We start from the raw sequence: 26,447 nt of genomic DNA on the forward strand, positions 1-26,447 counted from the left end.
AGGAAGAATGCTTATGGTTTATGGTTTCAGTAGGGGAAGAATGCTTATGGTGTCAGTAGGGGAAGAATGCTTATGGTGTCAGTAGGGGAAGAATGGTTATGGTGTCAGTAGGGGAAGATGCTTATGGTGTCAGTAGGGGAAGAATGCTTATGGTGTCAGTAGGGGAAGAATGGTTTTGTTCTCATTAGGTAAACAGTGCTTATGGTATATGGTTTCAGTAGGGGAAGAATGTTTACAGTTTCATTAGGGAATATAAATGTTGATGTGCTTTTTGCCTTTCATTCTTGTATGAAAAACCACGTGCTTCTTTTGATGCCTTAGTTGTTTATTCACAGGCATGTGAGTTAGATTGAGATTAGGTCATTGTTCTACGCATCCTTTTGGGCGGTATTGTGGTTTTATACAACTTCCACAAGGAACGGGTGTAAAATATACTATGTATTTAGGGGAACCCATTATGAAGGACATTTTCTGGTTGCCCGAGTAACTCTTGTTATTAAGTTAATAAAGCCACTCTGGATGGATTTACATTAGATAGTTAACTTCTTAACATCCTGGGGGAATGTATGGTGTAATTGTCATTGTGCAAGTTCACATCAATAGTGTGCGTCAACCAAACAATTACTTTTACTGGCCTTTATAGGGTTAGTCCAGATATTCAAGTGGACAGGTGAAATAGAGATTTAGTGCTATTTTGACTCTCTGCTTTTAAGCACTTTTAAAATGGTAATGTAAATTTTGCTCCAACAAAATGGTCTCAGAAAGAGCTGTTTTGACACCATGCTCACATTTCTGGCTAATCCTCCTGGTTATTGTCATATTATGACTCTAAAACTTACAAATGATTAAAACGGAAATGAAATGTAATAGAAGAAGAGTATTTATGGGCTTTTTTTTTTTTTAACAGTGCATGACAGTGATGAGGAGCTTGATCTGAATGACCTTGACCTGAGTGATGATAAGGATGACTTATCAGATGATGATCTTCTCACTGTGGATGATATATGATCATGGTTATGTAGGCCTATCACTGTTCCGAGTCATCAGTTGATGACATATCATGGGGAAGGCTTCATCAAAATTCCTGGGTACGAAATGATAGAACAGTGAATATATTTTGACTCTACACCGTAATATTCCCAGTCGATTCGTTTGACTAACTATGACAGGGAAGGCAGAATTCCTGATTACTAAAATGATGGGAGATTCACCTGTCATGATATCACTGTTGAATATATTTTGACTCTACTTGTACACTGTAATGTTCCCAGTTGATTTGTTTGACTAACTATGACAGGGAAGGCAAAATTCCTGATTACTAAAATGATGGGAGATTCACACGTCATGATATCACTGTTGAATATATTTTGACTCTACTTGTACACTGTAATGTTCCCAGTTGATTCGTTTGACTAACTATGACAGGGAAGGCAGAATTCCTGATTACTAAAATGATGGGAGATTCACCTGTCATGATATCACTGTTGAATATATTTTGACTCTACTTGTACACTGTAATGTTCCCAGTTGATTTGTTTGACTAACTATGACAGGGAAGGCAGAATTTCTGATTACTAAATGATGGGAGACTCACATGTCATGATATCACTGTTGAATATATTTTGACTCTACATGTACACTGTAATGTTCCCAGTCAATTTGTTCGACTAACTGTGACAGGGAAGGCAGAATTCCTGGTTGCTAAAATGATGGGAGACTCACACGTCATGATATGACTGTTGAATATATTTTGACTCTACATGTACACTGTAATGTTCCCAGTCAATTTGTTTGACTAACTATGACAGGGAAGGCAGAATTCCTGGTTGCTAAAATGATGGGAGACTCACACGTCATGATATCACTGTTGAATATATTTTGACTCTACATGTACACTGTAATGTTCCCAGTCAATTTGTTTGACTAACTATGACAGGGAAGGCAGAATTCCTGGTTGCTAAAATGATGGGAGACTCACACGTCATGATATCACTGTTGAATATATTTTGACTCTACATGTACACTGTAATGTTCCCAGTCAATTTGTTTGACTAACTATGACAGGGAAGGCAGAATTCCTGGTTGCTAAAATGATGGGAGACTCACACGTCATGATATCACTGTTGAATATATTTTGACTCTACATGAACACTATAATGTTCCCAGTCAATGTGTTTGACTAACTATGACAGGGAAGGCAGAATTCCTGGTTTCTAAAATGATGGGAGACTCACACGTCATGATATGACTGTTGAATATATTTTGACTCTACATGTACACTGTAATGTTCCCAGTCAATTTGTTTGACTAACTATGACAAGGAAGGCAGAATTCCTGGTTGCTAAAATGATGGGAGACTCACACATCATGATATGACTGTTGAATATATTTTGACTGTACGCAGTAATATTCCCAGTCAATTCGTTTCACTAACTGTGACAGGAAAGGCAGAATTCCTGGTTACTTAATGACTAAACTATTGATAGTGAATATAATATCACTATAATATTCTCACATTATATCAGTTGATGATGCTCTCAGGTAGATGATACATGTACATGACACACTCTTCTTGATGTCAAAACGTTTCATTTCCAACTCATCATATTGAAGTCACGTTAAAGACATTAGACATTTCACTACAATTGCTGGCATGACAATTTGTCACTTGTATGTCAGTGTTAGGTTTGAGTTGTTCAGCATTCATAGTCACACTTTACCCTATTTTATTAGGAAGTGTCAGTTGTCTTTGGACGAAGGTGTAGACCGAGTCCAAAAACAATGGACACTTCCTTTTTTACTGCAATTATCACAGTGTACATGCAGTGAATGAAGCCATTATTTCTTAAGTATATGTGCAGTTTGGTTTAAAGTACAAGCTAGGTTTAAACTTCTTTAGGAGTAACCCAGCAGTGTACCTTTAGTTTGCCAGTGGTGTGCCTGTAGTCCTCCAGTGGTGTGAGTGTAGTCGGCCAGTGTTATGTCTGTAGTCTGCCTGTAGTCTCAGTTTTGTGCATGTAGTCTGTCATTGGGGTGCCTACAGTAGACCGGCATATTTTGTACACCAAAAAAAAAAGCACAAAGTAACTTACAGTGAGAAATTCTTGAACAAGCACCCCTTTATAATTCTCAGACTTACAGCGCCACAACTGGAAAATCCACACATTATCAGTACAGGAAAATTTTAGGGTATCCATATACATGTATGTGACATTTGTACACATGAAGTTTGATTTGTACACGTCATCATGAGTGTTTGTAGACATTACATTCACTAGGGGTAGGCATGTCTGCTGTAGTGTGCCAATGGTGTGCCTGTGGTCTGCCAGTAGTTTGCCTGTGGAACGGTTAACATTATGGCCCACTGGCCTTAATATTCCAGACAGGTGCAGTGCCAACACTCTCATCATGTGAAAGCAAGTGGAATGTGGAACTTTTGGTGTATGTTAACCATTTCTTATCAGTCATTTAAGTTTTAACATGGCCTTCACAGTAGATGTGTGTTTTATCTGTTATGGCTCCCGGTGTTGTTAAAAGTTCAGATTTTCATCGCAAAGAGAATTATATGGTTGAATGTGGAATATTCTTTGTGTTCCTTATAGTGTAAATATGCATTTTTTTTTTACATAATTATATTAAATTTGACATTCATGGGATGAAAATGTAAAGTATTGTAGATCCTTCTCACCCTTTACAGCATTATTGCCAAAAAGAAATCTTTAGGGATCGAGGTTTGGGATGAATTTTCAAATTGGCACTGTTATTGAACTATTTTGACTACAGGGTATAATGTATGAAGGGTATCATACAGGTTTTCTGTTTGTGCATTCATGTAACTGCTGTATTAGAAGGGTAAGATAGGGATTCAGTCTCAGGCCCTATATGTCCATGCATGTCAATATATAGGCTCTGCTTTAGTGATGTGGTTGGTCGGGAGAAGGAGGGAGGGAGGGAGTCATGTCCAGTGTCCTCAACATGGTGTCTTCAGTAGGAAAGCAGTATGCACATCACACTAGCCTGCACGGGGACCTCGTCATGGCATGAGTATTTTGAAATCAGTATTGAACTGCAAGCAAACGCCTACCTCTTTGCTTTTGGTGTCATACTTATTGTCAGGCCTTATGATTCCTCAGGGTCTGATTTGAGTATGTTTAGGGTGAAAGTTTTGGGGCCGGCCTGAGTGCTCAGGGTAATTTTTTTAGGAAATTTTTTCCTCAAACTTAATTTATATCATTAACAACAGCAACATGGGGTTTAGTCTTAGCTATTATTACTCAGTTGAGGCCCTCAGTGGCCAAAGGGGTTAGCATGCCAGGGTAGCATGATGACCCAGGGGACTCTCACCGACACAGTTGCTGTGAGTTCACCAATGCATTTGCACTGGGTCCCCCCCCCTGGTGTTTTGCCTAGTTTCTTCCCACCATAATGCTCAGGCTGCCGTTGTATAAGTGAAATATTCTGAAGCATGGTGTAAAACGTCAACCAAATAAATAAATAAATAAACGTTACTCAATTACGTTGAGTTGGTCACATGTAGCTTAGATTTTCTCAGTCATTACATTCATGTATGGCAATTAGCTTTATAATAATTATGTATCAAGTTATTGTGAATCTCCAAATGTTGTTATCAGTGCAACAGGAAGCATGTTGACAATTTCATAACGTGAATGGATGCCAGGCACATCTATGCATCAAACATTTTCCTGAACATTTTTAGTCTTTATAGTACCCTTACAAATACTAGTTCATGTACTGTTTTGTTTGAAATCCGTCCATGTGATAAGTGTGATACGATAAAGCTCGACATCTAAAATATATATATAAGGTACAAATATCCATATCTTTATTATACGTACACTGTCTTCTTTGCTTTTTTATTTTCTTTCATATTTTTGTGTTTAATTGGTGTTTTTGTTATTGTATTTTACCTTTTTTGTACACGCTACACATTTTTAACCTTCTTTTCCCTACGCAAAGTGTTAAAATGCATTGAATCCATATACATGAAGTTACATATTGTGATTACTCTGTGTGTACATATCTGCTACTCAATTAGGCTATGTTGTAATGGTAATTAAATCTGATAGTTAAGAATTTTTATAGTAGGACATGCAGTGCCGATTTCACGAACCATGCACCTGACCCTAATGTACTGTCAGGTATCACATGTTGTTTGAGTGAGTGAGTGAGTGCTTGAGGTTTAACGTCGTACTACATATTGTTTGACCTCATCACAGTTTATCCAAGGGAGGGAAATACGTTCGTATGTACACACATGAATTTACATGTGGTATCTATCCCTGTATCCAGTATTGCCAAAGATAGATGTACCAAATAAATCTGTAATTAATCAATATTTGATTGTTTGTGTTGAGTAAAATGCTTGTCTCAAGCCAATGTAACAGAGTGTTATGACTTCACTTCCAGCATAGCAACCGCAGCTAAATAAAATGGTGGTCATTCAAGGTTTGTAGAGAAAAGTGAAAGCTGCATGTGGAGATGTGGCATCTTACGACGTCAAAGTCATTGGATATATATTTTTGTGGTCGAAGTTGCCAAATTTACTGTATAAATAATAAGGAAAATCAATGCGCTCGTGTAAGCTGTGAAGTAAGTTACGTTAAATCTTGCTAGATCACTGACCTGTAAATTTAATGCACCACTACTTCACATTTCATGTCTCTTTGATTGTGAGCATAGCAGCCTGAAGAACCTGATTTGACCAGTCAGATTGTGGTTCGACATTTTTGTTTACAGAACTGAACCAAAGTTTTACCATAAGACACGTACATGTTTACATCTAAATACTTTGTTCCGGGGTCTACTCAGGTTACATTTAATAATGTACCGGCCTTGGACAAGGAATTTGTAGATTCCACTGCTTTTGCTGCTTTGCCAGCGATGCTGTTCTTGTGACAATGTGCGCAATCTAAAGTTTGATGAAGACCACGTGTTTCCAACCAATATATGGTGTGCAGATCGACGTCGTATGTGTGGATGCTCGATTTCCACTAACTTTATAACACTGAAATACCTTTGTATGCCGATGTGTTAAATTTATTTACGGGGATGTTGTTTAACGAACAACATGGTTCCCCGGATAATGCTATCATCGGATGACCTGCACGTAACGTGAACAATTAAGCGTTGGTCCATTTAATTGAGACCAGCAAGTGTAATTCGCAAATTTAGCCTGTCAACCTGAGAAGTAATACCTCAATTAGCCTTTTTAGCATGAATATTTTTGGAATACACAGGCTTGTTGCAATTGTCACTTGATACTTTAATTTTAATTCATTAGTAAAAACAAAGGCGTGTGTGATCGGGAAAGCTTTAAACCTCACTCTCAAGTACTGTAGTTGACCCCCGTATGGTGCGGATTAGCAACCTAATAAAGCCTTCATGAAGTTTAATGCGGATAAAGGGAGCTAATATCTCATATGTCATGCTGCCCCCACCTTATACTGCGCAGAAGTAATCGACGGAGGGAATTTTAGATAATATTTCTGCAAGTTATTTCACAAAATTGAATGCTGTCGTATTAGGGAGAGATTGAGGCAAAACATCACCAATCAGGTCTTATGAATTAATGCACCGAAATAGCGTGCATATATACAGAAACACAAAGAACAGTAAGCTGTTGCCAAGGTAGCTGTTTATTGTTTGTAGTTTCAATGCTGGACACATTACATTATTTTATGGAGGAATTTTTTAGCTGCAACCATAAACAGCTGTATGAGTAAGTAGTTGTTTGTTGATAGAATTTTTGGAATTCTCTATTTCTTTAACATTGGTCATTCAGTTAACCATGCAGTGGCCTGTGAGTAAGATGATACGAAAAGTTATGCAAGTCAGGTATTGCAGCTGTTGTGAATGTCTTCTTTTTTTTTTTTTACATGCATACCTTAAGGATTCCTTCACCAAAGTGATATCAATTTTAAAGGATATGTATGTGTTTACCACACAAACTTGTGCAGCATTTTAAAAGTTATATTTACAGTCTATATGCTGGTACAGTGAAGATAAAAAACAAGTATGGAAAGAGTAATTCTTTGTGCATGAATTAAGTCAGTTTGAACGACTTCTGAGTTGACATTTCCACCATTGATATTCTTTGTGAGAATGATGACAACTTTTTATTTTGGGATCTTGTTAATATATCTTCATGTGGCTATAATAGCTAGCTGGGAAACCCATGACCATCAGTCAGCAGGTTGCTAGCAGGTCTGCCCACGTATGATCGCACAGGAAGCCAAGCCTGGACATGAACTCACACCGACAGCATTGGTGAGAGGCTCCTGGTCATAGCGCCACACTGACTTGCTAACCACCTCAGCCATGGAAGTCCTGGACAGCATTTTTGCAACTGCACCATTGTTATTTCTTACACATTCATAGTTAAGCGGGGCCTCTGTGGCTCAGTCAGTTATCGCACTAGCCTAGCGTAATGACCCAGGAGTCTCTCGCCAATGCAGTCACTGTGAGTTCAAGTCCAGCTCATGCTGGCTTCCTCTCCAGCTGTACATGGGAAGGTTTTGCAGCAACCTGCGGATGGTCGTGGGTTTCCCCCCGGCTCTGCCCGGTTTCCACCCACCATAATGCTGGCCGCCATCATATAAGTGAAATGTTCTTGAGTACGGTGTAAAACACCAATCAAGTAAATAAATAAATAAATTCATAGTTAAACCGTTTATTGTAAACATGTTTTATTACTGATCAATTAGTTTCAAACAAACAGTGAAAGCAAAAAGCTACATACATGTAGCTATACCGAGTCTTCATATACAGTGATGGTAACATACATCCACATCCAGTAAATGAACTTCAAAATAAAACATTAGCAAATGGTAATAAGAAATCCAATCATGTAGAATATCTCAATACATAAATTCTAAATCAAGCCGCTATGATAAGATGGGTGTAAACTCAAAACGAAAATGTCTTAATAAACAATGGTACTATTTAAAATTTTATACAACACAGGAAAAAGGGTTAAAAATTCAGATTCACAAAAGAGATGGATGGTTGATTCATGAGTACAGGTGGATTCATGTATGCAGTCATGAATACAGGTAGAATTCATGCATGAAGTCATGAGTACATGTGGATTCATGCATTAGTACAGGTGGATTCATGTATGCAGTCATGAGTACAGGTGGATTCATGCATGTAGTCATGAGTACATGTGGATTCATGCATGTAGTCATGAGTACATGTGGATTCATGCATGCAGTCATGAGTACACGTGGGTTCATGCATGCAGTCATGAGTACACGTGGGTTCATGCATGCAGTCATGAGTACACATGGATTCATGTATGCAGTCATGAATACAGGTGCACTTGGCAAGCATTTATGAAAATAAAAACCATTTAAAATCTACACCCTGTATATGTGTCGCATTTAATATATTCACATCACATGTAGAACTAAAAAATACCTAAAACATCAGTGCAAACACATTCTTGTTACATCTGATGGGTGAAAAGTTACAGAGAAAAGGTACGAAAACAAATAAATAAATACATGTACAATGAAACCAAAATGTGATCATTGAATTCATGATAAAAAATCAAACTTGTGTACAATGTTGCAGAGTGCAGCCTGCCTTCTGACATTTGTTCGACATATATGTATACAAAAAACAATCAGCTGATACATAAAGTAAACATTACATTGCTTCATAAGCCCAAGTCCAATATGCAGCTTTGTGGTACAATTATCTTCAATTTGTTGTGTTCTTGTACACCTGTACACACAGGCATAAGGCTTCCGCATAATTATTTACCTGTATATAATCATCTATACCACCTGAACGTGCACAGACAAATACATGTACAATACAAGCATTGTGAAAAAGTTAAATTCTTTATAGACATATGAATATGTGAATGATCATGTAAAAAAAAAAACAAAAACAAAAAAAACACCCTAATCGGTGTAGGCAAACAATTTTTTATGAGTGACTTCAAACTGCTATAAAAAAGAATCACCAACCAATGAAACGGAGCTGAGAAAAAGATCATCACACTTCACCCCTGGCAGTTTTTCGTGCTTTTTGCTCTTTTATCATTGTTCTGTATCAGGTATAACTGGTATAAGGAAAAATCTCGATCAAAAACATTCATTTTACAGTCATAGTTTTGTCTCTTTCACCACTACATAACTACAAGTATAAAATGATCTTAATAGGTACACCCCCCTCCCACTACACCCACCCCACCCACCCAAACCAACCAACCAACCGCCCACTCACTGCTCACCCACCCACCCACTCACCCACCCAAAAGGTAAAACATGCGGAGGGTGGTATACAGGGGAATTGAAATCCAAACTACATGTACCCATGTACATGTACTGTCCAATGGCTTTCTGTAAACACTAGTCCAGATCATGTCAGTATAATTTCAGCTATATATATATAGGCATATTTAAAATATGTATTTTTGTTATTTTTTGGTGGATCTATATGACATGTATTAGCTGTTATCAAAAAGCCATCAGCAGTGGTCTGGTCCACGTCTGCTCAAAGATGCCCTCCTCTTCCTCCCCCAATTAAAAAGCCTCTACCGTTATTCAACCAGGGATACATCAATGTAGACATAAAGATTTTGCAAGATTAACACTTTCACGACTCAAATTCATCAAAAAATATTGACACAAAATGGAAATATATATGATAGCATAATTGTGTCATTATGCCAGTCATATTTCACCGGAATAAAGCCAAGTATGTCTGCAAACTGTACCTTTGCCCATTGTGCCTTATGATGATGATGACAGTTGTATGTAACTCTGGTCAGTGCAACCATTCAGCAATATGTGAATATAAATAAACAGGAAATTTCATTGCACTGTTCATTCTGTAAATACTGATATCAATATAAATACATTTTGCTTAATTCAAAGCTGAATAAATGTTGGAGTTTCAGTCTTATTCTTCTAAAACGCACATGTACAATGTGTTTGATACAGCGTTGTTCTAATGTAGGCCACTAAGGAAACAGTAAATCATGTAAATTTTTTATATGAATATGTATGTATATATGTACATGTAGTTAGAACATCTTGGGGAGGTCAGTTGTATCTGTTAACGCTTTCAAGGTCTGCCTATAAACCCAGTGGCAGACTTATGGGGGAACTTTCACGTCAGGTGCTTAAATCCCTTTTCAGGAAAAATCTTTAAAGTTCTGTGACGGTTGCCCCTGATACTGAGTGTGGAGAAAGGGCCAGTCTTTCAGGTGCCGATGTGGAGTTGGCCTCCTGGAGATTTTTATTCACGAGCCTTTCTGCTCACTTTATCGTAGACCTCTGGGAACGCTGTGGTACACTGGAGCCTCTTTCTCATTTTGTCGTACAAGGAATGGTCGAACATGTCGCGGAACTCCTCCCTGGTCATGTAAGAGTCAGCATACAACATCTGGAATCTGAGGCAGATGTAATAAAATCTTAATAAAATGAACCAATATTACTGCTACATGTAACTGGGACATGAATTAGTAAAAGAAAGCTGAGGTTCGAGACAGCACTGGAGAAGTGCTGATTACATCAGCCATATAGAATTTAAAAGCTCTCGATGGGAGTTGATTGTGCTACTAACAGTATAAGCTGAATTGGCATTTCATGAATCCTGTTCACCCATTAGGGTTTAGGCAAGACATTAGGGGACACAAATCGCGGCTAAGAGGTGGTGAATGAATCATTACATGTACCATAGTGGTCATAGCATCTGGAATAAGCTGAAGATTTATGGTGGTTCAGACAGAACATACCGAAGGTTTGTGATGGTCCAGACAGAAAATACTGAAGGTTTGTGGTGGTTCAGACAGAACATACCAAAGGTTTGTGGTGGTTCAGACAGAACATGCTGAAGGTTTGTGGTGGTTCAGACAGAACATGCTGAAGGTTTGTGGCAGTTAAGACAGACAATGCTGAAGGTTTGTGGTGGTTCAGACAGAACATGCTGAAGGTTTGTGGCAGTTAAGACAGAATATGCTGAAAATTTGTGGTGGTTAAGACAGAGCATGTTGAAGGTTTGTGGTGGTTCAGGGGGAACATGCTTAAGGTTTATAAGAAAACAGGCCTAGGCCAACATTATATGTGGATGAGTACTTTCTCTGTCAAGAACAGCTAGTTCTCCCCGACAAAAACTGTAGCATAGAGGCATACAGTAAAACTAAGGGGTTTGCAATAGTGCGAACACGCAGGTACGCATGTACCAGTGCAATCTCAATACGGCACGCACAGATATGAGCATGCATTTTGTGAAGCTTTCTACATAAACTGTATGGTACACATGTAGCTGATTGTCAACACTCAGACGTGTACTGAACTTACCCATTCACACTTCGGACGAATGCCTCAATGGCCCTTGTAGAAGGGATAGTGGAGAACCTGGGGGACTTAGGGGTACCATACGCGCCGATGTCTACATACATCTGACCTTCACCTGAAGCAGGGTGCACCATGCCGGGCAGACTGGGCAGGTAGAAAGGGCACAGCCAGAGAGGGTACAACTGAAACATGTTATAGCCAAGACATTGATATGTCATCATGTTTGCTGAAGAATCGAAATTGACCATTTATTGATTGCAGTACATTTTTTTCTGGTAAAATATATAATATTTTGAAAAAGAAAATGGTGTTTTTTCTCACCTATCAGGTATACATGTAACTATATGTAGAGAGATAGTCATTTTCAAATGTGGATGTTGATTAATCATTGCTGAGATTGGTTAGCAGTGGAGATATGAGATCCTAAGTTTAAAGGTGTCTACAATGTACAACTCCGCAGCTCCGGGTAAAACAGGCTTCTCAGAAAATCCCGTCATTTATTTCACTCGAGTAAAATCAGATGTTTTCTAAACCTTATCAACTGACCCACAGTGACTTTTGATTTCTTTAATTCACAACATTAGCACATTGCTTAACTTACATTTAACTCTTTGTGGAAGCATTGCAGAGACTCGTCCAGTTTGTCCATACGAACCAACATGTCCTGAATGACCTGGTGTTTCTCATACATCCGCTTGATTGTCTCCCCTTGGGTTAGTTTCAGCAAGGAAATTTTCGGAGGAACCATCCAGCCAAAAAGGTAACGGAAAAGCGGGTGGTTTCCAAAAGGTATGATGTCCTATGGAATGACAATCAGGGTAAAACAATGTCGTATGCATAGTTTCTAAAACGAAATATTACGCCTTTTAATTATCACAATAAACAATATCCTAATCAGTTATACCTGTATGTATAATATACAATACATGAAAAAAATGACTAAATTTTTGGAATTATTTGATTGCTTTGATTATTTTTATATGTTAAAATGAATAATTTAATTTAACTTATTGTAAGATCTAAAAAGTATGCCAAATTGAAAATCTATATTTTATTCATCCTGGTATATGTGTACTCTAATCTGTGCTGAAACACCACCTGGTAACTAAGACAACCCAGACACGTTAAAGTCCAAACTACCTGGAGTTCCCAGAAGATGCTCTTGGTATGGCGATGGTAGTAGTGACGCAGTGGCAGATACTCCACCCCAGGGCCGCTCTCCAGGAACGATTCCACGTGCTTGAAAAACCATGGCTTCCAAAACTTACCAATGGGATTTACCTGAAAGAGGATAAATGCATTTCTGGTGAGTATCAAAAACAGAAACTTTAAACACCTTTCAAAAGCTGAGTAAGTCATTAGCATAAGAAACTAAAGTTAACACAAACACTGACACCATGTAAGAAACTGTTATCCATAAAAGTTTTGGCCTCTCTGTCCGTACATGCCTGCGCAAGCTGTGGATGGTCGCGCGTTTCCATCAGGTTATGCCCAGTTTCGACCCACCATAGTACTGGCTGCTGTTGTATAAGTGAAATATTTCTCTGTACGGCATAAAACACAAATCATCTAAATAAATAAATAAATCTTTTGATCTGAGTTTATGGTCATAAATAAATACCCTGCACCAAGTGAAAATACATGTGCAGTGTCCACTAAGTCAAAGTTTCATTTCTGCTTTGAAAACATTGATCCGTATGTCAAAATGCAAGGGTTTATATATACCTGCCCAAATTATGAAAAAACATACGGTAGCTTCTGAATGAATTTTGAACATACACGTATCAATTCAGGTGTCTGTTAAGTTTCAGCCATACCTTATTCAAATTAACGTCGTCCGTCATGTTTGCTGTCATGACAACAGCTTTATTTCTGGAGTAAACCAAACACTCCACAAACTGATTGTCAGATCGCTTCTCAGTTTCTTCTTCAAACTTCTTGATCATGTCGTCCTTGGAATGAACAGGGAAGTATTCCAGTTTGACATACTTTTTGGCAGGTATGATTCTCAGCTCCGCTGACACCAGGAAGCCCAGGGTTCCATATGACCAAGGTACAGAATAGAACAGGTCAGGATTTTCTGTCTGATAAGAAAATTATGAATGATGATAAATACAGCTACATGTAGTCCTTGATTGTCAAATAAAGTATCTTACAAGTAAAAGTGTAATGGTTGAAGGATTTGACGACATGGGTGACACCAGGATTCGAACTCGGGTCTCAGTAGCCCAAGTGACGTCAGAGTTCCTAGATACCATCAGTATGGTTCATACAGCCCACCATAGTAATCAAATATTTGAATGCCTTTCAACACTCAAAAATCTTAACAAATAAATGAAAGCATTTTTACACATAGTTTTCACTTGCCTGTATGTTAAACCTTACTTCATATTTTAGCTTTCTTTTACTTTAAAAATACACAAAATTATTTTCCCCTGGGGGCTTCACCCCTAGACAAGCTAGTCCCCCTCCAGGAATTAGCTCTTGTGAACGCATGGTCACGTTGTCGGCTGTCAGCACTAGTTCCCCCAGAATCTCAGATGTCCCTGTGGACACTTTGTCACACTATCAGCACTACTTCCCTCAGATGTCAGATGTCTTGCCTATGAACACCTGGTCACACAGTCAACTCTCAGCACTAGTTCCTCCAGACTGTCAGATGTCTAACCTGTGCACATCTGCTTACACTGTCAACTGTCAGCACGAGTTCTCTCAGATTGTCAGGTGTCTTACCTGTGAACATCTGGTCACAATGTCAGCTGTCAGCAGTCGGCACTGGTTCCCTGAGACTGTCATATGTCTTGCTTGTGAATACCTCGTCTGTCATCTGTCATCCTCACACTGTCTTACCTTTGAACACCTGGTCACACTGTCAGCTGTCAGCACTGGTTCCCTCAGACTGTCATATGTCTTGCTTGTGAATACCTCGTCTGTCATCTGTCATCCTCACAGTGTCTTACCCTTGAACACCTGGTCACACTGTCAGCAGTCAGCACTGGTTGCCTCAGACTGTCATATGTATTGCTTGTGAATACCTTGTCTGTCATCTGTCATCCTCATAGTGTCTTACCTTTGAACACCTGGTCACACTGTCAGCAGTCAGCACTGGTTCCCTCAGACTGTCATATGTCTTGCTTGTGAATACCTCATCTGTCATCTGTCATCCTCACAGTGTCTTACCTTTGAACACCTGGTCACACTGTCAGCAGTCAGCACTGGTTCCCTCAGACTGGCATATGTCTTGCTTGTGAATACCTCGTCTGTCATCTGTCATCCTCACAGTGTCTTACCCTTGAACACCTGGTCACACTGTCAGCTGTAAGCTGTCAGCACTGGTTCCCCCAGAATCTCAGATGTCCCTGTGAACACTATGTCACACTATCAGCACTAGTTCCCTCAGATGTCAGATGTCTTACCTATGAACACCTGGTCACACAGTCAGCACTCAGCACTACTTCCTCCAGACTGTCAGATGTCTAACCTGTGCACACCTGCTTACACTGTCAACTGTCAGCATGAATTCTCTCAGATTGTCAGGTGTCTAACCTGTGCACATCTGCTTACACTGTCAACTGTCAGCACGAGTTCTCTCAGATTGTCAGGTGTCTTACCTGTGAACATCTGGTCACAATGTCAGCTGTCAGCAGTCGGCACTGGTTCCCTGAGACTGTCATATGTCTTGCTTGTGAATACCTCGTCTGTCATCTGTCATCCTCACACTGTCTTACCTTTGAACACCTGGTCACACTGTCAGCTGTCAGCACTGGTTCCCTCAGACTGTCATATGTCTTGCTTGTGAATACCTCGTCTGTCATCTGTCATCCTCACAGTGTCTTACCCTTGAACACCTGGTCACACTGTCAGCAGTCAGCACTGGTTGCCTCAGACTGTCATATGTATTGCTTGTGAATACCTTGTCTGTCATCTGTCATCCTCATAGTGTCTTACCTTTGAACACCTGGTCACACTGTCAGCAGTCAGCACTGGTTCCCTCAGACTGTCATATGTCTTGCTTGTGAATACCTCATCTGTCATCTGTCATCCTCACAGTGTCTTACCTTTGAACACCTGGTCACACTGTCAGCAGTCAGCACTGGTTCCCTCAGACTGGCATATGTCTTGCTTGTGAATACCTCGTCTGTCATCTGTCATCCTCACAGTGTCTTACCCTTGAACACCTGGTCACACTGTCAGCTGTAAGCTGTCAGCACTGGTTCCCCCAGAATCTCAGATGTCCCTGTGAACACTATGTCACACTATCAGCACTAGTTCCCTCAGATGTCAGATGTCTTACCTATGAACACCTGGTCACACAGTCAGCACTCAGCACTACTTCCTCCAGACTGTCAGATGTCTAACCTGTGCACATCTGCTTACACTGTCAACTGTCAGCATGAATTCTCTCAGATTGTCAGGTGTCTTACCTGTGAACATCTGGTCACAAAGTCAGCTGTCAGCAGTCGGCACTGGTTCCCTGAGACTGTCATATGTCTTGCTTGTGAATACCTCGTCTGTCATCTGTCATCCTCACACTGTCTTACCTTTGAACACCTGGTCACACTGTCAGCAGTCAGCACTGGTTCCCTCAGACTGTCATATGTCTTGCTTGTGAATACCTCGTCTGTCATCTGTCATCCTCACAGTGTCTTACCCTTGAACACCTGGTCACACTGTCAGCAGTCAGCACTGGTTCCCTCAGACTGTCATATGTCTTGCTTGTGAATACCTCGTCTGTCATCTGTCATCCTCACAGTGTCTTACCCTTGAACACCTGGTCACACTGTCAGCAGTCAGCACTGGTTCCCTCAGACTGTCATATGTCTTGCTTGTGAGTACCTCGTCTGTCATCTGTCATCCTCACAGTGTCTTACCTTTGAACACCTGGTCACACTGTCAGCAGTCAGCACTGGTTCCCTCAGACTGGCATATGTCTTGCTTGTGAATACCACGTCTGTCATCTGTCATCCTCACAGTGTCTTACCTTTGAACACCTGGTCACACTGTCAGCTGTCAGCACTAGTTCCCCCAGAATCTCAGATGTCCCTGTGAACACTATGTCACACTATCAGCACTAGTTCCCTCAGATGTCAGATGTCTTACCTATGAACACCTGGTCACACAGTCAGCTCTCAGCACAAGTTCCTCCAGACTGTCTGATGTCTAACCTGTGCACACCTGCTTACACTGTCAACTGTCAGCACGAGTTCTCTCAGATTGTCAGGTGTCTTACCTGTGAACATCTGGTCACAATGTCAGCTGTCAGCAGTCGGCACTGGTTCCCTGAGACTGTCATATGTCTTGCTTGTGAATACCTCGTCTGTCATGTGTCATCCTCACAGTGTCTTACCTTTGAACACCTGGTCACACTGTCAGCATTCAGCACTGGTTCCCTCAGACTGTCATATGTCTTGCTTGTGAGTACCTCGTCTGTCATCTGTCATCCTCACAGTGTCTTACCTTTGAACACCTGGTCACACTGTCAGCATTCAGCACTGGTTCCCTCAGACTGTCATATGTCTTGCTTGTGAGTACCTCGTCTGTCATCTGTCATCCTCACAGTGTCTTACCTTTGAACACCTGGTCACACTGTCAGCATTCAGCACTGGTTCCCTCAGACTGTCATATGTCTTGCTTGTGAGTACCTCGTCTGTCATCTGTCATCCTCACAGTGTCTTACCTTTGAACACCTGGTCACACTGTCAGCATTCAGCACTGGTTCCCTCAGACTGTCATATGTCTTGCTTGTAAGTACCTCGTCTGTCATCTGTCATCCTCACAGTGTCTTACCTTTGAACACCTGGTCACACTGTCAGCATTCAGCACTGGTTCCCTCAGACTGTCATATGTCTTGCTTGTGAGTACCTCGTCTGTCATCTGTCATCCTCACAGTGTCTTACCTTTGAACACCTGGTCACACTGTCAGCATTCAGCACTGGTTCCCTCAGACTGTCATATGTCTTGCTTGTGAGTACCTCATCTGTCATCTGTCATCCTCACAGTGTCTTACCTTTGAACACCTGGTCACACTGTCAGCATTCAGCACTGGTTCCCTCAGACTGTCATATGTCTTGCTTGTGAGTACCTCGTCTGTCATCTGTCATCCTCACAGTGTCTTACCTTTGAACACCTGGTCACACTGTCAGCATTCAGCACTGGTTCCCTCAGACTGTCATATGTCTTGCTTGTGATAATCTCGTCACTCACACTGTCAGCTGAAGCATTATTTGTTTGTGTCTTACCCTTGAACACCTGGTCACACTGTCAGCTGTCAGCACAAGTTCCTTCAGACTGTCACATGTTTGTTTTGACCTCCTCAAACTGAGTAGCTGGCACTATTTGTCCAGGGGTCTTACCTTTGAACACCTGGTGACACTACCATCAGCCAAAACCAGTTCAAAGCTGACACAACAGTGTTGGAACAGGCCATACTTGTGGGAAGATGTCTCTATTCCTACACCCATAATCAGCCCACCTGGCAACACAAAATATTGATACACATATAAAATAATGTTTAATTGCAATTAACTGTCACATAATTATTATCCTATCAGTGAGTGACCATGTAACAAATTAATATCCTGCAAAAAACCCATCACTTCAGCGCAGAGAGACAAAGTACTGACAAATCACTTCCGAGGCATCACTGTTTTCACAGCCGCACAAACAGAGATGACCAAGTGAACAGGCAGATATGACCTCTGCTGCAGGATGCTGGAATATACAAGTCCCCAATGTGCTTGAAGTAGATTGCCTCATGCTCGAAAGCGTAAATGATACCAGCGTGGGTACACTACTTGATCTTAAGTTGAGAAGATTAGTAATTTCATTAGCTCGACGTGCGAGTAGAAATGTTCACCTGCTAATAATGAAATATTAGGCTCAGGATCACAGGGCTCTGCTCGAGATCTTAGTTGAACTGAGAGAAAATACCTGCTTTAGTGAGCAGCTAGTTTTATAGTCATTTTAGACCCCATTCACAAGGGTGTATAAATGTTAACTGCTGAATCATTAGAAAAACACTTCTGAAAATGTAGGCAAGAAAAGATACTGACTAGTACATTGGCAACACGCATTGCTATGAGCCGGTGCATTTGACTCAGAAAAAGGTAAACAGAAAAAAATTTCCTCCACCTGGGCTGTATTCCTCACGTGTTTCAGCAAATGAATTAGCTTATCTAAGGCAGCTTGACCAATCGGAGGCCTGGAATTTTCTCAGAGTTGTGATAAAGCGACACCACTCACCCACAGTGAGATCATCTAACTCAGGGAGTACCGGCAGAGTCCAGCCCAGGGGATTGAGGGTGGCTGTGATTTGCCCCATGGTGGTCAATGGCTCCACGCGGACAATCTGCCGGTTAGCGTCCATGTCCAGTATGTCCACTAGGTTCACCTGAATCTTCTGGAAGGTTTTCTTGTACACAGCGTTTCTCAGGCAAACATTCATCCAGCCGGGACGAGCCGTGCACATGTAAGAACGAGCACCACCATCCCTCCATTGTCGTACCTGGTAATCACATGACAGACTTCAGTCTTAACAACAAATTAGTTGTTTAACGTTACCTGTACCTTAATAATATTTATGCAGCTGTGTTCATTGGGATCATCGAGCACTCAGAGCTGACCTCATTAAGTAAATGGCTAAATATGTTGAAACATACATACATGAAGTAAAAAATATGACCAACCATCCACTGGTCGATAAGTGAGAATTTTTTTTATTGGTCTGGCTAATGCATGAGAAGGTAAGGATTTCAAACAAACGGACAAAGAGAAATAAAATTTAAGAAAAAAAAAAAACAAACAAAATTCTAATAAAAGCTTTCAAGAGAGTAAATTTCCCTTCTTTGGCTGGCTTACATCCAACAAATATATTTATATTTATAAATATAACCTGACAAAGAGAAAATTTTTTTTAGAAAAACAACAAAATTCTAATAAAAGCTTTCAAGAGAGTACAGGGCCCGTTTTTAGTTCGCTTACATCCAACGAATATATTTTAAATGATGGCCTAATGAGCTATGCTGGGGTGTTCTTATGAGTCAGGCAATGGTAGAAATTTTCACATTTCAGAAATACTCTGTGGAACACAAGATTTTGGATATTAAATCTTCACTTTAAATTAAAAGTACCGATATGTATAATATTAATAGGATATGGTCACAATGTTATTTGAAGATTGTTTATTATTTTGCATACATGTCACAATGGCAAAGTTTACTCGTATTAGATCTCATGGCTTTCATTCATGTCTTATATACTAATTAGTTAAACCATGTTAAAAATTTAGCAAATGTAGTATATGGATACAAATTTTTTTTGCATATCTCAGACTTCAGTGGCCTATTGGTTGGAGCATATGCCTTTAAGTTGGGAGACCCGGGATCAAACCCAAGTCTGGCTCTACCAAAGACTGTTAAAGTCGTAATTGCTGTGGTCTTTCTTGGCGCTCAACACGAAGAGGTTAGAGCAAGGAAACAGGACTGTTAGTTAGTATAATATGACTGGGTGGGGTGTCATGTCTGGTGTCTTAGGCATGATTCTCCAGTGGTGTCAGCACTTTGGTTACATGAACTCACACTGCCACAAGAACACACAGTATATGTACACACACCTAACGATGACTCCTCATCATGTGGCTGAAAAATTGACTGATAAGTACGATTTTAAATGCCATTCATTCATTCATTCATTCGTCTTAGGGCACCCCCTCAACAAAACCAAAATACAGAGCCATCTCCCTATATAACCGAGTGTCTATCAGTTTGAAAAGCATGGTCAGATGACCTTTTTTTCCCCCTTTGTATTCATCTCAGGTGATTTCTTTTAGAAAGTCATATAAGTACCACTCCTCTTTTTACCTGTGTGTAATAAGGACTAGTCCAACATTAAAGGCAATGTTGGGAAAAACTTCTTGTGGCATATTTAGGTGTACACGCACCTAAACACCAGTTATATGTACACGAATACATTTTAATACATTTATCTCTTTTTTAAAAAAATTTCAAAAATAATTTAATTTTTTTTTTTTTTTTATGCGAACAGTTTTCAGTTGTCCATCTGATGAACCTTACTTCATGATTTAAAGATTTCTTTCACTGAGTACTGAGGGCCAATAAGAACAATCTCCGGGCATTATTTGCTCCCTACAAATGACACAAATAAGTCTAATAAATTTTTTTTTTTTTTTTTTTTTTGATTGGTGTTTTACGCCGTACTCAAGAACATTTCACTTATACGACGGCGGCCAGGATTATGGTGGGAGGAAACTGGGCAGAGCCCGGGGGAAACCCACGACCATCCGCAGGTTGCTGGAAGACCTTCCCACGTACGGCCGGAGAGGAAGCCAGCATGAGCTGGACTTGAACTCACAGCGACCGCATTGGTGAGAGACTGCTGGGTCATTACGCTGCGCTAGCGCGCTAACCAACTGAGCCACGGAGGCCCCAAATAAGTCTATACTCAGTGTGTGCATATTGCCCTGTTTGGTATTAAGTCTTAAATATATCTGTCTGGCTTTTGGTACCATATGTAACATGTTTATGCTGGCACACGCACAGGTAGATGTGGGGGCTACCTTGGTATGTATGCACCTGTAATCAAGGTGATGAGCCATTGATCCATCTCTTCACCCACCCAGATAAGATTAACTAAGGTACAAAGGTATGTAGTTATGGGGTACATAACAGCTACGCATGTATGGACATGATGAAAGTTTTGACAGCTCAGCCAGCACCTGTTACCCGCTCTCTCAAGCAGGTGAGGCTAAGGCGAGTGGTTCTATTTGGGTTAGCAGGTGAACAGGTCAAGGCAAACAGTAAACAGTCAATATTCTGAAGATCAACAACTGAGTATCAAAATCCGAGCTGATAGACCACCTGAAGATCTGTGCCCAGTTAGAGATCACGTAAACTATTCAGTTAGTATGAAATTAAGTTCTTTATGCCACATAGTGTGTATGGTGCAATCCATCCATCTTTAATAAAACCCAAATCAGTCACACTGCCATATCTACTTCTGTACTGAATTTCCCTCTCAGTCTATATGGCATACCCCTCCCTGTCTCTTTGCATGCTGTACCCGACCCTGTCTGCATGTTGTACTCCCACCCTCTCTCTCTGTCTCTTTTGCACTGCCATTCTACATATATCTATTTCCCTACTGTCTGTTTGTCTGCCCTTACTCCACCCTGTTTGTCTGTATGCTATGCCCCACCCTGTCCATTTGTCTGCATGCTGCATTTCCACCCGTCTGTTTGACTGTATGTTGTATCCCCACCATCTGTTTGTCTGTATGCTGTACCCCAGCCTGTCTGTTTGTCTGTATGCTGTACTCCCACCCTGTCTGTACTACCACCCTGTCTGTTTGTCTGTATGCTGTACCCCCACCCTGTCTGTATGCTCTACACCAACCTGTCTGCTTGTCTGTATGCTGTAACCCCACCCTGTCTGTTTGTCTGTTTGCTGTACCCCCACCCTGTCTGTTTGTCTGCTTGCTACTTTGTCTGCCTATTTGTCTGTACCCCCACCCTGTCTATCAGTCTGTATGCTGTACCCCACCGTGTCTTTATGTCTGTATGCTGTACCCCCACCCTCTCTGTTTGTCTGTATGCCGTACCTGACCCTGTCTGTATGCTGTACCCTGACACTGTCTCTCTGCCTTTTTTGCACCCCCATTATCTATCCTCTTGCTGTCTTTTTGTCTGCCCTTACTCCACCCTGTTTGTCAGCATGCTATGCCCCACCCTGTCTGTCTGTATGCTGTACCCCCATCCAGTCTGTCTGTATGCTGTATCCCCAACTTTCTGTTTGTATGTTGTATCCCCCACCCTGTCTGCTGTACCCCCAATCCACCCTGTCTCTATGCTGTACCCCATCCTGCCGGTCTGTATGTTGTACCCTACCCTGCCTGTCTATATGCTGTACCCCCATCCTGTCTGCCGGTCTGTATGTTGTACCCTCAGCTTGTCTGTCTGTATGCTGTACCCTCACTCTCCCTACTGTACCCTATGCTGTCTGCCGTATCCCCAGCCTGTCTGTCTGTGTGCTGTACTCCCATCTTGTCTGCTGTACCCACTGAGCCTATCTTCAACCTTTTCAACCACCAAAGCTTTTTTTCTGTGGAATTAATGCATAGAATTATTATATAAATAATGCTAAAATGATTTGTTTGTGTCCCAAAAGCTTCACCCTTCACAAACTGTGCAGATTATATATTTACACCCATAGTTCTTTCAGAAAGTTTCAAAATATTGGTTGCAGTGGTGGTTGAAAAGATTGAAGAATTAGGGTAGTTACTATTAAGGAACCAGGAAGGTTAATTTCCCCTGTGATAATATATTTATGCTGCAATGTCCAAGATGTCATTGTTTCAAGGTGAACATTTCAAAGTGTGTTATATATCCATCTGCTGGTGTTACGTCTTGTGACAGGACTGGGGGGCAGTGGGAGGTGGGGGGAAGGGGGTGGCTTCTGTGTCACTAGTGTCAGGTGTAGCTTGTGTGATAATCCTGAGAGTAGGTCAGTTAAGCTATATCCACATCTGTCCTAAATCCTGGATAATCCTGTGTCCTCAGCTAGTTGATCAGTCCTTAGATGAGGCAGCCACCCAGGTGACAGATTTGCTTCTCAAGTACCTGTATGTGTGGGATGTGAATTGTAGGTACTTGTATCTCCACTTACTGAAACAAGTTCATTAAATAAAGTTCCTTAAATACCAGAAACATATATCACAATAGATAGGGTACTATATATTTATGGTGTTTTGATATTACTTTTATATCAAGTTTAACAGAGGAGTTTAAGAGGAGAATACCGCACAGACTGGAAGGGGTGTATTGAAATATACAATGGATGGGGTACTTTATGTGAAAGTAAATGAGTGGGATATATTATATACAGAATACACTATGGAATACACTATGGCATGCTGGGACTGTCGTACAAACAGTTGGCTATATCGCTAGGTTGGGTGTACCAGACTTACTAGGCAGGATATAACATACAAAGTGGGTGCATGGGTAAACCATAGGGTATATACTGGGTGTGGTATACCATATGGATTGGGTGGTGAACATTTTATGGGCTGAGTAGGGTAAATGTCATACAGACTGGGTGGGGTACATCTCCCAGACCATGTATATATGTATACCATATAGGGGGTGGGGTACATCTCCCAGACCATGTATATATGTATATCATATAGGATGGGGTACATCGTCCAGACCATGTATATATGTATACCATATAGGGTGGGGTACATATTCCAGACCATGTATATATGTATACCATATAGGGTGGGGTACATCTTCCAGACCATGTATATATACATGTATGTATACCATATAGGATGGGGTACATCTCCCAGACCATGTATATATGTATACCATATAGGATGGGGTACATCGTCCAGACCATGTATATATGTATACCATATAGGGTGGGGTACATCGTCCAGACCATGTATATATGTATACCATATAGGGTGAGGTACATCTTCCAGACTATGTATATACATATATGTATACCATATAGGGTGGGGTACATCTTCCAGACCATGTATATACATATATGTATACCATATAGGGTGGGGTACATACACAACATACAGAGAGAGAGGATAGAGCATATATATACAGTGGTGGTACAGCATACAGACAGACAATTGGGGTTGGGGTACAGCTTACAAGCAGATAAACGGGGCGAGGGTACAGCATACAGATAGGCAGGGTGTGGTACAGCATACAGATAGGCAGGGTGGGGTACAGCATACCGATAGGCAGGGTGGGGCCACAGCATACAGACATACATGGTGGGGTATAGCATACAGCATATCATTTACACAATAATTCTATGCATAAATTCCTCTGAAAAAAAGTGCTTTAGTGGCTGAAAATGTTGAAGATTTAAAGTACCTCACTTGACAAGACTAACATCACAACTGGTGAAGACTGTGTTCCAAGTGCAAGAGGTAAAACAGGTCTTTTCACATTTGTTTTTTTTTATATCTTACATTCTTTCATGAGAAAAATTAATTGCTTTTATACAGGAAGCCCATCTCCATGTGTTGGACATTTACAATGTCATTTGTTTTTGGTCACAAATGTCACAATTAAGTGAACACAACAAAGAAAGGCTAACTGAAAGAAAGGAATGCAGACAATAAATCACACGGCTAGAAAATAAACCTTGAACCCACCCCCTCCCCTGAAAATAAGAGCATTTAAACTTGCTTGAAATTATAAAGTTTTGTAAATTTCATGATTTTTTACATATATTTTTTATTTAACTCTTCGTAGTGTTATTTAGTCACAGGAATTTCTTAAGTTTCTCTTAGTTATTAACCTGTATACTTATATTACAAGTTCTACATATGTGTGTAAATCTGAGAATCTCATTTCATGAGTCATGGTAAAAGCGAAAACAAGTCACTTCATTTGTTCACCTATTGTTTGATTATTGTAATTTGTAATATAGGCCTACCTATACGTTATATATGCGTAACTTAAAGACTCATTACTGGCTGGCCTAACCATCCACGCATGCAATGGCTTCTATCAAACGACTCCAACGGAATATAAAATAGGCAATACATCTGTCTCATCACTTAAATTTTTGTCATATACATGTAGGTTGTAAAATTTTCCATATCGCAACACACACGAAACTGCGCGCGAGGGATTAGCTCTAATTAACAACATTAAGTTCTGATTCATCTTGTGGCATAGCCGTGTAGCCCGGCTGCGGAGGCCCCCGAGGGTGGGACGCGCCGAGTCATAACGACGCGCAATATTGGTAAAACACAAATCGCTGCAGGAAATGTCTTAATTAGTACTACTTCAATAAAGTTGCTATCTTACCTGCCTTTGGACATCTTGTACTTTTTGATCGTGTCTTTTGGGAGCCGAACTGAGCTTAAATATGATGTAATTGCGAAGGTAGTACCAGACATCGTATACAACCGACACGGGAAGCAGGAACAAACAGACGAAAATCCAGCGATAGTTCATCAAGATGTATTCCAAACCTCGATATTTTGCCCAGGAGATGGACAGCAGTGCAGGGATCAGGATGCACACCAAATATGTCGACAAACCTTCCATGGCGACCATTTTTGCGATTGACAATGTCCCTGTTTTAGAAAAACAGTATACCGGTATATGTGTTTACACTGACTTGCCCTTCAGCAGCACGTATTCCCGCTCGGGTAATGCTCAGAGATTGTCTAGTCCGTTGCCATTCGCAATTTATCTCAGTTATATGTGCCTCACATGGATTCGCCGCGCAAGCAGTCGGGATTTCCCGTCTACGCGGCGCTACAGTAATGGTGGCCACAGTGAGGCGCTAGGGCTGGGGTGCACATTTTATGTAAATACACAACACGTGCTGTATGGGCTGATGCCAGTTGGGGCGCACGACGGTAATAAGGAATTTGCTGCCGATAAGTTGAGCTTTGTAACATACCGGTACTGCAGGGATGAGGAAGCCTAATATTATACATTACACCATACAAAGCATGTGATATCCTTATTTGTGGCTCTGGTGACAATTAAGTACTGCTATGAGAAAATATATCACTGGTTTTGATATATATATATATATATATATATATATATATATATATGTGTGTGTGTGTGTAAACCCGCTCTGATCGGGACTTGTAGGGCCTACATGTTCTTTAGGCTTACCTCGCCTCCTTACAGTTGCCTCTATTTTGACTTTATCAATTCATTAACGATAATATTATAGCCCAATGACCTTGTCCCTGTACTTAATTTGTCTTTTCCGTCACCCATTATAATTGCCCATACACAAATTGAGGCTGTTAATTGTGAACCATGTACTTGTAGACGGATTACACATTCGGGCACTGACCTCAAAGAATGACTATCTCTGGGAGCATTCCTTGCAGAAAATGGGTGTGATCGTACGCTTGTTAGAGGAGCAGTGTGTGTTGTCTTATTGACTCGGCTTAGCTTCTACCATATGTAGAGCCGCGCTATGCACCTATAGAACGTTATGATTTATTTCGTGCTATGACGACGACATATTTTACACCGTGTTTTCCACTATTTTATATACCGGTACACGTCACGTGAATAATTTTCGGCTCTACACG

General features: G+C 40.7%; 2 protein-coding genes across 2 annotated transcripts in view; one reads left to right on the top strand and one right to left on the bottom strand.

Moving 5' to 3' along the window:
• The window catches only part of LOC135470733 (uncharacterized), a 39,923-nt gene extending 38,735 nt beyond the window's left edge, over window positions 1–1,188 (top strand). Inside the window, exon 12 of the mRNA XM_064749771.1 lies at window positions 908–1,188. Within this exon, the coding sequence (XP_064605841.1) occupies window positions 908–1,008 (101 nt within the window). The 3' untranslated portion in view covers window positions 1,009–1,188. The remainder of the gene's footprint in view (window positions 1–907) is intronic.
• An 8,121-nt stretch (window positions 1,189–9,309) lies between these two features.
• Window positions 9,310–25,488, bottom strand: LOC135469980 (delta(24)-sterol reductase-like). Its single transcript, XM_064748657.1, has 8 exons — window positions 25,189–25,488; window positions 18,576–18,837; window positions 17,687–17,805; window positions 13,151–13,417; window positions 12,474–12,614; window positions 11,935–12,132; window positions 11,337–11,515; window positions 9,310–10,426 (listed from the first exon to the last, which is right to left on the bottom strand). Exons 1-8 carry the CDS (start codon window positions 25,438–25,440, stop codon window positions 10,273–10,275), a joined length of 1,572 nt encoding a protein of 523 aa, XP_064604727.1. The 5' UTR covers window positions 25,441–25,488; the 3' UTR covers window positions 9,310–10,272.
• Window positions 25,489–26,447: the final 959 nt, after the last annotated feature.

Source organism: Liolophura sinensis, chromosome 7 (genome assembly GCF_032854445.1).
Source record: "Liolophura sinensis isolate JHLJ2023 chromosome 7, CUHK_Ljap_v2, whole genome shotgun sequence".
Taxonomy (NCBI): Eukaryota; Metazoa; Mollusca; class Polyplacophora; order Chitonida; family Chitonidae; genus Liolophura; species Liolophura sinensis.